Raw genomic sequence first — 13,022 nt, 5'->3', positions numbered from 1 at the left:
TCATCTAGCTAATTGAACAATAAAAAATTCACACCTTTTTCATCTGAAATTTTGATTCTAGCTTCGCCATAGCTTCTCTCGAATATCTCTCTCTGTATCTGCGACAACCGACCACATGCCTGTTGAGAGAGGTTCGCCATTTGACCAGTGTTCGGGTTGCGTTCAGTTCTCGCAAACCGTTTATCGGGTGATGTTGTTGTTGTTCGTCATCGATCGGGTTTTTAGCTTCGGTTTAAAAGTAAAACGTGTTCCTATTTACCGTTTGCTCCTTCGAAATCCAGTCGAAACCCGTCGACCACTTTTGTTATAGTAGTTCATTCGGTGATCGGTTATTTTCCAAATTACTGTGCATTCCACATTTAGATAGGCCAACGGAGTGCGCAGAAGAACGCTAGTAGTCGAAGGAGAGAGGCGATTTCCCGATGGTCATGTCCTTACGAGATGCCTGCAAGGTTAACCTTTTTGGCTACTTTTTCTTCGGTTTCATGGAATCTGAAGCTACACCTTGAAGCCGGCTGCCACGCAACATAAAGTGGAATTGGAGTGGAAAAAAGTGAGAATCGCACGAATCGTTTTGCACGGTAACACGGTTCTTCGTCGCGTTTCGCACAAAAGCCATTGTTCAAAACGGGTCACTCGATACGATTCGGGTGGAGTGACCAACGATTACTGTCCAGTGATGTGCGACAAACAACTATTTTGTGATGCTGCCGTCCAGCGCGCCATACGCCCAGTTCTGTTACGATTCGCGATCGCAGCCGAGCCACACGAGATGAAAACCGCCCCAAAACGGAAATGGTTCGTTCGTAGGGCCCTCCGGCGGAGTGCACTCCCACTACGCACTCACACGCCTTCACACATCCTTATCAGATCATCCGATGTAGTCGATCGAGAGTTTACGATCGCAGCGCCACACTGCATTTGCATTGTGCTCATCTCCATCACAGAAGCACCATCAGCTTGCAGACCTCGTTTGTTATTCATTTGTGCATAGTAACGAATAGGGCGATGAGTTCTCCGGGAATCCCAGATCGCTAGAATCGTGATCATCAAAACGCGGTTTCTGTTGACCTCTACCGAAAACGTCCTCACCCTGCGAGTAGAGTTGGTGTATAGTTAGTGTCATAATAGGCAAAAAAACCAGCCAACCTCATGAACATAGGCGCCGATCGCGGTCGGGATTGCATTCGACAAACACTTGACTGAGGCTCTCCGTTCGAGTAGTGCCGTTCCGTGTGTTTGAAACGTGCTTTCCGAGTAGTTTGCTCTGATGAATAATGCCGACTTTATTTTTAGCGCCGTTTGACCCTCGGGAACTTAAGGAGGTCGTTAAATTCGGCTAATTCAATGGGACGCGGAATGTCAACTGATAAGTGTCGAGCGTACTACGCAAATTATGACAGGTTCCTCAATCTAACTATTCAAACGTATCAATAACTCCCCCCCGCATTCAGCAGAACATTCCTGGTTGAAGTCGAAAATCCAAATTTTGTTTCCTTCATGAAAAAAATGACCGACGACAAACTTCGCACGATTAGCCAACTTGGAATTCCATTACTTCGATGCCTCTCTGCAAGTGTGTAAAACCTCAGTGCTCCAACGGAGCATTCGTTGATTAATTCATTAAGTCGCGTTTTATGGAACCTGAACCGGTTGATGAGCCGGCTCCTTGAAGGGATTCCCAATTCAACGGGTAACAAATCATCGCCGACACCAGGGCTCTTTGGATTGTTGTTCCTCGGGAAACGGAAACAGTTGACCCAACACAAATATGCCTTGAATTGTGTGCTTGCGTTCGGACAATAAACTATTCGAACAGTTATTTAATGTTGGTTCAAAATTAATATTTACATATGGTGACAGCATTACGAGTGCCATCCGCGGTGAGATTAGATTGCCTTGTGTAAGGTAGTGTCTTGCAAAAAACGAAAGCCTTTTCTACCACAGCCTCAACTATTATGTAGCTATTAAGTTGTTAGTTTTGAAGGTTTTACCTCTTCTTTACCGTCCATTCGGACGATTGCCCACTTTTTGTCTTTATCAATCGCTATTGTACTTTTACTCCATGACCTTGTCTCGATCAATGTCTGTGCCAGGTGTTACGAATGTTAGGCTTCCATTTTTCAAGCGATCAGCTGTTATGTTCGTTTCGACACTACTCAGCTAACGCAACGCTAAAACGATATGCAGACTAAGGACTGCGGTCTCAGTGCGGTGCCAAAAACATGATTAAGTTTTATCGCAACTAATGAGCGTAATGTGCGGGAGACTTAAGAAAGTCCTACACGTAACATCTGTTCTCAATTGAAACGATAATGAGTGAAGATCCCAATGGAGAAGCCCGCCTAATGTAGTCACGTATTGATGCCGAACTCGTCAATGTCAAAAGTCGTCCGGTGAAGTGATGAGTGCGAAAGCATGTTCGAGATTGTTTGTTCTGACGTGTTCTTTCGAAGGAGTTCTACGGAGTGTTGTTTGAAGGCTAACGTGAATGTTTTTCTTGTTTTTATCAGTAAACCAACCGTGGGCCTGCAAAACTTTGCGCCGATTGGGTAAATAGTGTATAGCGTGCATTGTGATTGTGCAAAGTAGTGCAGGAAAAGAAAAAGTTTTCGTGCTGTTACAGTGATCCACGGCGAAACCTTCGTCTAGACCGTGAGCTAACGCTTGTGCCATCAATCGGTATCGTGCAGAACGTGAAGGAGTACCCTGAGAAGGAGTAGCAATGGCCGCTGTACAGATGCCTCACATCGAAGTGCCACCGTAAGTAGTAAACGAATAGCATTAATGGCACAATGAATTTCATTCATCTCAAATGAGAGCAATTACTACGGGCGCGAAGAGCAAAATGCGCCCAACATCAATCCAAGAGTCTTCGAAGAGTCAATTTTGGTTGTTTTCGAAAAACAGGACGGCATCTGTATTTGAAATTAGGTCATGACGTCAAATCGGCATCGACATAACAACCAGTTTGTCGAATGTTGGCTGGCAAACTCGTTTTATCGCTTAACGTTAGGGTTACGTTTTAGCCTAAGTTAATGATTAACACTCGTTATGGAAGTTTGACGACGATTTATGTGGATGGCAGACGGATGGACTATTTTCATAGATATCTTAGGACCATTTTCACTTGCCAACTACTTTCGGTTTGATTCACTGTCGCCTCTATTTTTACAAGGAAACTTGTAACAAGGAACTTTTACAATTAACAATTGGCTATGAATATTTTGTATTTTTAAACCACCAACTTGAATCGTACATAATTCTTACAACTGAATTAGATATAAACAGATTTTGTTGATAACTGAATTGTTTTACCTATAAATTATCCAATTCGCATTATATTAACTCTTGGTCTTTCAAATCAAATTATTCTTTTAATAAATCCACCAGAACCGATAAATAACGAATACAGGATAATATGCTTCTGCCGATATACTAAAATATTCCTACCTTATCAACTATATACCAAAGATGAATTCTTGAGAATTATTATTACTACCAATTTCATATTTACTGTAACTTTTTCAAAAAGCATTTTTAAGTTAAGTTAACAGAACCCAACCCAACTGAAATTTTAAAAAGATTGCATACAACCGCCTTCATCCGTCTCTCGCGAGATGTCGCTAGTGGCCGGACGAGTTTTACGCAGCCGCCGCCGCGAGTGACAGCGGCCACGTCAAATTTCGACGAAAGAAAAATCGTTCAATTGATGTTCGAAAAACTGACAGTTTTTTGACTGTCAGAAAAACAGAAAAATGAAAAAAAAACCATCTCGCTCTAGCGTCAGCTATCTCTTTCCCGTTCGTAAGTAACTTTTGCTTCGGGTCCCCTTCGTAAGTATGTATGTATTTGTATGTCGACTTCGGGTCGAAAAACCAGAGAGCGCGCAAAGAAACGAGAGAGAAACAGAAAAATGAGAAATTTTCGCGGAGACCGGGAACGCAGAACGCAGAGGATCGAATCACATAAATACAGAAGCTAAAGAGTTTTTTCAACATTTCAAAAATACAAAAATACCATAAATAATACAAAAATACGTACAGATTGATTTCAATTCCATTTGGACGCGTTTGTGTGATAACGTCGAATTTTACGTGTTTCCGGTTGGAAAATAAAACGGTTTGCACATTCACGGAGTTGTTTCAAAACAAAATTCAAGCGTGCGGTTGTGTTTTGTGTTTCGACGGATGTGTTCTTGTTTGTCGCCACAAAGGCCACATTCAGCGGTTTCACGGTAGTGCTGTAGCAACCCGAGGAGTTCCGACCTTGTGCAGTTTTCCAATTGGTTTGGTGTTCTTATTGGCACTAGCAACCGTGTGCAGTGAGAATTGTGAGTTTGCAAATTGCACAATAATAAATAGAGGATTGAGCATTTCGTGCGTGCCTATTTCCGTGCAGTTGGTGTGATAAACCGGCAGCCAGGCCTGGTGATCGCGGTGCCAAGCAGTACGTACGCAACAGGGCAAAAGGAAGGAGTTGTGTAATTTCCGTGACCCCGTGGCGTGTGCGCGTTCCGTTGTTTGGTTGTTTGCCTCCCTCCCTAGACGTCAAAGCCATCTGACAGTTCGCGGCTGGCGTTTGACATTGTTTTGATCGTCTGTGCGTAAGGTTTCGGAAAACAGTTTCCTTTTTGTTCTTCTCGCAACAGCCGAAGGTATGTAGCGAATATCTGCCCTGTTCCCGTGAAACTACGAACATCCTTTCTTCCGAAAAACAGTCTTTCGTTTCCTTCGTATCTTTCCTCTTTGCGACTAGCACTCGATTAGCGTTCGAAATTTGCTAACACTTTCTCTAGCATTGAGATGGCATCTTAAATGCCGCGTAAACTCTAGTGTGTGTAGGGTTTTGTATGTGTGCTCTAATCCTCTGAAAACAGCTGACAGTTCTTAAGCCTTTCTTGGTGTGGTGTAGATAACAGCAGGTGTCGGAACGTAGCGCTAACCACTAGGAAAACGCCAGGCCAAGAAGCCTGGGGTACGCTGTAGTACGAGCATTGATTATTGATTTTCCCTCATCGAGCGTGTTTCGTAATTTCGATTCTCACGTGTTCGAACACGAGGGAGGGAAAATGTTCACCTCATCCATCATCACCACATTGCACCACCCCTCATACTATCGTCATGCTTCGCATAAGAGTTCGCTTTCGGTGTGTTGTGTTGGGCTCGTGTAAATAAATGTTGGTCTCCTGTCCACTCCTTTCTCTGTGTACGATTTCTGTCCGGTAGATTAGCTGTAGAACCAGTGTGTAGTGTGTAGCTGTAGTAGACGACCACTGCACTAGGGGCTGGAGTCCAAGTTCCAAACGCACAAAAACAAACTTGTCAGGTGCCGGGCTGGTGGCACAAACACAACCACCACACGCATGACGCATTGGTTTTTCACCCATCAACAGAACAGGCCAGGCCAGCTGCCTTCCGGCTTTTCCATTTCCTGGTCACAGCCACACACACACTCGAATACACTCGTCCCGTTCTACCGAAGGAAGCGCATGGTGAGCGTGTGTTTGTGTTTGGAACGATTGTGGGGCTAGCAACTGTCATTATCCTTGCGAGAGTCCAAACTCAGCAACCATCGAATGGGGGAAACAAATCGGAGAGCAAGGATGCGGTTTGGTCGGTGTTATTGAGAATGAAAGAGAGAGAGAGAGTGGTCGAGAGAGTTGGGCCTTTTGCCGTGCAAGCGCTGGTCCGTTTTTCGTCCTTAGTACGGACAACGGTAGCCCAACGGTAGTATCCTTTCGCTAGCTTCGAGTGTAAAACGGATACTCGTGGAAGCGTTACACAACTGCCTCGAAACTACCCTTTCTGCGGTTGTTTTTTCGCTGTCTCCCGGTGAACAACCCTAGTTCGACCAGAGTCTCTAGTGGCCACAGTGTCCTCCGGTCCCCGATTCTGTGTGGCTCGAGGCAAATCGGACGAGAGTGTGTGTCCCTAGCGTCCAGGAATAATCTCCTCCAAGAACTACCGGTGTGGCCGACGAGCTTTCTAGCGTGCAAAGGTAATTATAAGGTATCTAGTTTCAGTTTGACGCATTCTCTAGAACCATAGCAGTTATTTTCGTGTGATCAATTTTGCTCGCTTGCTGTGTGAAACCATTGTGTGCCGCATAGATTGTGTAAGGACTGCGAGAGGAACCATTTTCCGGATCGGTCGCCATGTTTGATTTGGAGCGCTGTTCGGGCCCGGAAAAGTCAAGAAGCAGATAAGCGTAGAATAAAGGAAGCGTTACATAAGCGTTTTCCCTGCGAATCGTCGCGATGCGGGACCCGTCATTCGATGCGGGTGGGAGGGAAAACAAGAAGTGGAAAACGGCCAAGTTTAATGCAGACGCACACAAACGCACACACATCCAACCACTGACAGTTCCAGTTCATAGTATAATTTCGTCCTCTCTCATTTTCACCATTTCTCTGTAGCTCTCTCTCTCTTATGGCATTTTCTCAGCATAACTTCTCCGGAAAATGCAACGAGACACAAAGAGCGAGAGCAGTGGAGAGTGAGACGAACAGAGTTTGCCCTTAATTCGTTCATAGAATTCGCAGTGTCAAATCACCGTTCACTACCACAATCAGTTCGAGAAAAAAACGAAAGGAAAATTAGGAAAACCGTCAACCAAACTTTGGTGCTGCAACGCCACCAACTTCATGGCAGGCCCCCCGCGGCAAAGGTGTGATTATGAAAACACACACGAACTCGAATCGATGCCTGCTACGTTTCCGGGCGGACTCAACCGACAGGTCATCGTTGTTGTTGCCCAGTTGCTGGTGTTCGGGAAATTCTGGAGTGTGGAAAATAGCAGCTTTTTATTCCTTCTTGACGCGCTAAGTGGCATACGCGCCTTACTGAAGCCCTGCGTACGCTCCTGTCACTCAATCAAGCCGTGTCAGTCGGTAGCCAATTCGAGTGGCCCGGTGGTGATCGCCATTGAGAATGGCTGAATTTCACGCCTCCGAGCGCACTCCTTTTGACTGGCTGGCGGCGAGTCCTTTGCTTACATAACGCGACACCGGACACCCCCCGGACCCGTATGCTTACTTTAGGAGAGGTTCAAAGAGCAATTTGAGAACTTTCGCGTGCCCGCACCTCGGCGGGCTTTCGCTTCAATTGGGGCCGCTAGGTCGGACCAGTAAAGGGGTTAGTATGACGTAATGTGTCACCGAAGAGAGCCACTTTTTCGGGCGTCCTGGCAACATTGGGAGCGTTCTGTATCCGTTTTGGCGTACCCCTTGAGGTGGTGTGTCAATATTTGTGCGGTTAATGTTAATATATTCTACAGGGAAAGGTTGGACTGCCTCGGGTGACCTTCGCGATGATGAATGGTTGGAATGTTTTATGTTCATTATGTAGTTATCTTGGGTATCAGAAAGTCTGCTAGTATCTAGAATATAGCCAAAATGACCAAATTTGGGTATGATTGTTGCCATTTATCAAAATTTACATATCAAACATTAAAATAGTAGCTTTGCACATTAAGATCATTCTTAGCTTGTCCTAATCAATTGTCCTAATGTAGTTACCGCTTGCCCGCCTGTGGGTACTTTATGGGACTGTTTTATCGATTGCCCTACACAAGACCCGGTCGGCATGGCGTGCAGACTGGCAGCCCCCGGTGGCGGCACCGTATTGCTTCGCAAAACCTGAAAATAGTTTAAATTTATGATTGCATGTCCGATCACGCCGTAGACGAAGGGACGCCTAGAGGGCTCCAAGCGGCCTAGACTGACGGCTGAGCTTGTTTCTCGTTGCCATTTCGCGTCGCCGATTGTGCAATCTGCTATTCGATTACCACTGAGGATGAGCAATAGAGTCTCGGTTTCGTAATCGGTTTCTGGTTACTCGAAGCGGGGAACTCGACAAACCAAAAACACCACACGGTGCGTGAGGTTTTCGTGGACCTCGAGCAATCTGCTTTTTATAGGCTCAGTCTCGAATATATTGTTACTAGTTCCAGTGGGGAATACTTTCCTTTTGCTGAAAGCTGTGATGTTTCATAATTTATGCCACCTTTCGGTGGGGGATGATCGATACACAATGTAATCCCATTGTAATCCAAGTCCGCAATCAGGATCTATTTCCGTTCGTAGGGGCCCAAGAAAGTGAGGTATTATGAAAGTTCTTTCCGTAATAAAGGATTACAGCCGGTAAGATTATGCGCGCAAAGACGTGCTCCAAACGTGTATCGTAACCGTAGTGTATGGGAAGAACCAGGTAAATCGAAATTAATTAACCGAAACTAGAAAGACCAACAGTGGCTTACTGCCGGACTACACTGCCTTTTAATGAAGCCTGTCGGAAAAGCCGCTGAAGAAGTTATTTCTAATTATCCATGCCGGTGTTACTCCTGTTACTGGGCAACTCTACCAGCTGAGGGTGCTGAGCTATTGTGCCCCTGAAGAGGACTTATTTCCCGGCATTATAGGACTTATACCTCATAGGCCGGCGTTGCACGGCTGCTGCTTAGAGCAGCGCGGTGTCCTTATAAATTGCCTCACGCCAGGCTGTAAGAGCTAATTAGTCATCCGGTCGGATTTTTAGAGGCTCCCGAACTAATAGCTTTCGCAAGTGGCCAGTTGGCGTCACGGCATAAAAGTGGAAATTCTATCTCAAATTGGGCAGCAACAGCGAAAGTGGCGTACTGTGAACCAAATATAGCGTTCGAATAAAATGAGATTCATCGAAAGCGGCGTCACGGCAACAGCAAGAGCTTCGACCTTCACCTTGATGCCCGTCAGACGCGGCCCAACGAAATCGTGAACCCCACCATCACCGCGTGGCCTCCAAAACGAATTCGAAACAACGCCTGTGAGTTACGGTGGTGGGTTTTCGGATGTTTTTGGGTACGTTTTCTGTTCAATACCCCCACCTGGAATCAGGTGGCTAACCCCCTCGGGGGGGTTAGCGAAAAGTCCTTTTTGTTTTTTGGGTCTTTTACTATGCGTTGCGTCCTCATTAGCGCCCGCCGCCATTTTTGATGATGTGGTCGCCGTCGTTGTGTTGCGGGTTGCAGGCATTGGGTATTTCTGCCTCGATGCGGTTTCAGTCAGTCTTGCTCGGATTCTGCAAAGTTACGGCCGATATCAATTCACGGAACCGGTTGTTGAATGCTTCATCCCAGCGCCCGGTGGGCTGACAAAAGTTGGCTGGCCGAGGTGGCAACTTGTTAAAAGTTTACTTCATCCGGAAAACGGGGAGGGGCACTCAGGTCCGAATTTGGTGTCCGAGGTGGTCGTTGAATTAGTGTGATTTTGTTGCACAAATGTTACACGGCTCTTGTGTCGGTTTTGGTGATCAAACCGGCGGCAGAAGAAATTAGGTTAGGAAAAATTGAAACACCTCAATGAACGGAAAGATTCCTCGGAATCATAATTAACCTTATTGAGCCTAATGAACTTGTATAGACCAACGTACCGGACGAGCTGCAACATAGTCCAATTAGGATTCTGGGGCCCAACGAAGGTCGATCGAATAAACCACTTTAGATGAAGTCATCTAAAGTTGAGCAACTGACTCAATCTAGTCAAAAAAGGGAACCCCTACCTCTACCGCATTCAAATATGAACGGCTCCACGTTTTGAATAACATTCAGATTTGTCATTCTGTGAGCCAAGCATCCAAATTATCACCAGTTGTCGGTAGACTCTGCGGCATATAGTAAACAAGTAGCGTAATACTATGTCGAGATGGTGCCAGCTGGCCACCGGTTTGAACTGGCGCCGCCGGATCCATACTGCTGTAACATTCCCAACGGTAGCTTTATCTGCTTGGAACATTAATCGATAGAAAACTGTGCTCCCCTCACTGGGAATTCTAGCGACAGTGTAATGTTGTGAAATCTCTCGATACGGTCAGCATCATCCCGTACTGCACCGAACACTGATTGAAGTTCTGAGTGTCCGTTACATCGTTTGGGGACACATTCCAAACCTTATTTGTGGTTTCGCGTTGATTCACCACCGACATTATGGGTCGTCGATTATACCGGGGCGCCACCGCGCGTAGTCAACCTGCGAACGTACACTACTAATCCACCATCACCAGCACCACCACCATTCTACCATGTGACAGGCGGCCGTGTGGGTCTTGATATTTACCAATCTGACGGCCTGCCTTACTACATGTTCAAACGGTGTCGGTGCAACGCAATGCACTTCTGAGGTACATCGAAATGGGTCAACTGGTCGGACGTTTTACTTTTCTGTATTTTGTCCGCCAAGTGTGCGTGACGGTGGCGAGGGTTGTGGATTAGGACACGAACAGCATGAAGGTACATTATTGATCGAGGTCAGCATTGCAGTACACCGCGGTATAGCCACCGCGTCGCCATTCTCTCTCTCTCTGTCTCTCTGTACGACAGATCGATTCGGTTTGATCGTGTGGAAATGGACATGATGAATATTTAAGACCCCCGCGGCGGCGTGGATGTAGCGGTTTGACATAAACTCACACACACACACGAGGCGTTTGACCACGGCGCACTGTGGCAGTGCTAAATGGAGGACGTTAGGTACAGCAATGGCTCCGGCTGGCGACCGTGTCCGTGTTTCACTGGCAAGCATATTTCTGATCAAATATACATGCGCCATGGATTATGAAGAACAAATTTATGGTACAAACAAACGGCACGCAAGAGAAGAGGGTGTCCTCCCAAAAAAAAAAGGATGCTCTCTCCTTAACCGTAACGCAATAAGCGGCTTAACAGAAGCGCCCAGACGCCCCGACGATCGACTTCTTTTCGCACTCGGGATGGCAAACCGAAGTCAGGGCCCGAAATGTACGTGACGAAAGAAAAGCCCCCGCGCGCGGTTGGGCATTGAATGGTAGTTGGCAAACAATTTCCATGAAGCTGTTTGCGGTGGATGCCGGCATTTTTTTGGGGTTGAGCGATACAAACTGTCGCCACGAAAAAGTTGCTGATATGAATTCGCAAGCACCGGCTGCCGGCTGAGCTATCTCCCTACTGTGCACAGTAGGATTGTTCGGTGAGACGAGACATTAATTTTCCTCTCCATTCCATTGGGTTGAATATTTTCAACCAGATATAGACCCATCGCTTGGCTTCCGCTTCCATCTGGGGCTTCCGGAATTGACGCACCGCGCAGTGGTAAAAGCTATGGAATCCTTTCATCAACATTGATTGAATATCAGCATCCATCGCTGTTGCGGACATTGCAGCTTATGGAGCCCTCTTGAGCGGACGGCGTGACAGAAACGTGTCGCGTTGTCATTTGCACATTTTTTGCGCGCTCCAAAAGCGCGTGAACATCGCACGAGTTGAAAAGGTTCCAGAACACCTAATTAACTCGTCAGCGCCGCCGGATAGGGTAGGGCGGTTCCCAACCAAACCGGTGGCGGTCTGGTCGTCATCCGATGCTTTGGTTCGTCGATCTACGGTTGGGCCACGATGCTGGTTGGTGGGTTCTAATTGAAAATCCTCTAGGAAAATGGGATTTTGTAATGTGCAAAATGATGGGGTCCATGATGAAGGAGATAGTCGACGGAGATGGGATCGACATGTAAATCATGTCCATTAAAAGTTTGTTCGGAATGGTATCGATTCGAAGCGGTATTAAACGGTTCGCGAAAATTCTCGTTGTGACAATGTAACTTTTCTGTTCTATAGTCTGTTTAAATACCTTATAACTTTGGGTGGCCATGCTTAAAAAAGAAGATTAAGTTTTGTAAAACAACTTTTAAAATAAGTATCTCACGGCCCCAAAGATGCAACGGATTGGAAAAAATGATTCATTTGAAAGCAGAAATTGAAGAATTCCGGTAAATTAACCGCGTAGGAATGCAAAGAAATATGATAACTTTAATCAGCATCACGGATTGTAGCCGCATTGTCAACCTCATTTTCTTTGCCGCTTATCATGCAGTTTCGCATTCGATTCATTTTTTGTCCGTCTTGAGTCTCTGGTAGTTCAAGACGTTCGAATCATTTTTCGCGCTATAAAGTGTCTCGACGCGTGGGCAATAGCCTCAGTAAACACGCCATCCGCCGGTGGCCCTCTAACAACACATCTCGTCAGCATCCTTGAGCGAAATACGGAACCTGTAAATAAGACGTAGTTCCAAGCCGACACCGTGCTCGGTAATCATTTTTTTGGTTCGGAACCAGTAAACAAGTTGCGCACCGTTGATGGCCCAGCTTTGGAGGCAGCCGGACGGGTAAATTTGGTGGGAAATTTTGCAACCTGCCCCGGGAGCTGTTACTGCAGTGGGTCACCAGAAGTAAATCAATGCAAATCCGGTGCACGAATTCTGGCACCAAGGGCATCCCTTCGCGCTGGATTATTATGTCCCCTGATGGATACCACCCTTATTTATGGCGTCTGTTATTGGTCGCCGGGGCGCAGAGTTTTATGGAGCAAAAGAATCACCATAAAGCAATCCTGGCATCGTTGGCCCTGCTTTTTAATGGTTGTGCACAGGATGCACAATAGAGAGCGGCTGCGAGAGGAGGGACCCTATGGCGCACCAGGACCTGCATTGTGACCGGGCCATCATTTTTCAACCCAACAAACGACTTATTAAATCAATCCAATCTCAGGATTCTTGCGAGAGGGTCGTTGGTCGTCGGTGTGTATGTGGTGGCCAGTCCCAAGCCCTTGTGAAGGGTCTTTGTCATTGCTTCACTGCGATTGAAGCGTAGCAACGCTTACGGGCGCCAGATAATCCTCCAGACAACAAACCACTTCTTCCACCGTCGGAGCAAGAGAGAGAGCGCGTCTCCAAGAAGTTGAACGTGGCCTGATGGCCGTTTCCTGGTTACCGAGAATGGCGCTGCGGGAATGAGTCACAAGTTTTTGCTGAATAAATTTCACGCCGAAGGAGCAATAAATGATGGAACAACTTTGCTGTCGCCATAATCCCGCCATATAGCTGACGGTGTTGACCCAAGTGCAGGCGATTTAAAGAAAGAATACTGGGCGTGGCGGGTGCAGTGCATCCACGCAAAGTTCTTTGCACTCGTTGAAAGAATCTTGGGCAAGGACAGTAAGGATTGTTGTCCAAGCTCAA

The 13,022-nt window shown here is 46.4% G+C and overlaps 1 protein-coding gene across 7 annotated transcripts in view; it reads left to right on the top strand.

Annotated features, from left to right (window-relative positions):
- The first annotated feature begins 221 nt into the window (after positions 1-221).
- LOC128275099 (protein NDRG3) overlaps positions 222-13,022 on the top strand; it is a 33,093-nt gene continuing 20,292 nt past the window's right edge. For 5 of the 7 annotated variants that reach the window (XM_053013493.1, XM_053013494.1, XM_053013492.1 and 2 more), the window contains exon 1: positions 4,018-4,657. Coding sequence is in view for 1 of the 7 variants with exons in the window: in XM_053013495.1 (XP_052869455.1) it covers positions 2,726-2,763 (38 nt within the window). In the remaining 6 variants the exon portion in view is untranslated. Of the gene's footprint in view, positions 239-2,513; positions 2,764-4,017; positions 4,658-13,022 lie in introns of those variants that run through there. The other 2 variants (XM_053013495.1, XM_053013488.1) reach the window with 2 other exon arrangements.

The sequence above is a fragment of the Anopheles cruzii genome, chromosome 3 (genome assembly GCF_943734635.1).
Source record: "Anopheles cruzii chromosome 3, idAnoCruzAS_RS32_06, whole genome shotgun sequence".
In the NCBI taxonomy this organism is placed as follows: domain Eukaryota; kingdom Metazoa; phylum Arthropoda; class Insecta; order Diptera; family Culicidae; genus Anopheles; species Anopheles cruzii.
The sequence above is the reverse complement of the archived record's forward strand: the minus strand, read 5'-3'. Positions and strand labels throughout refer to the sequence as shown.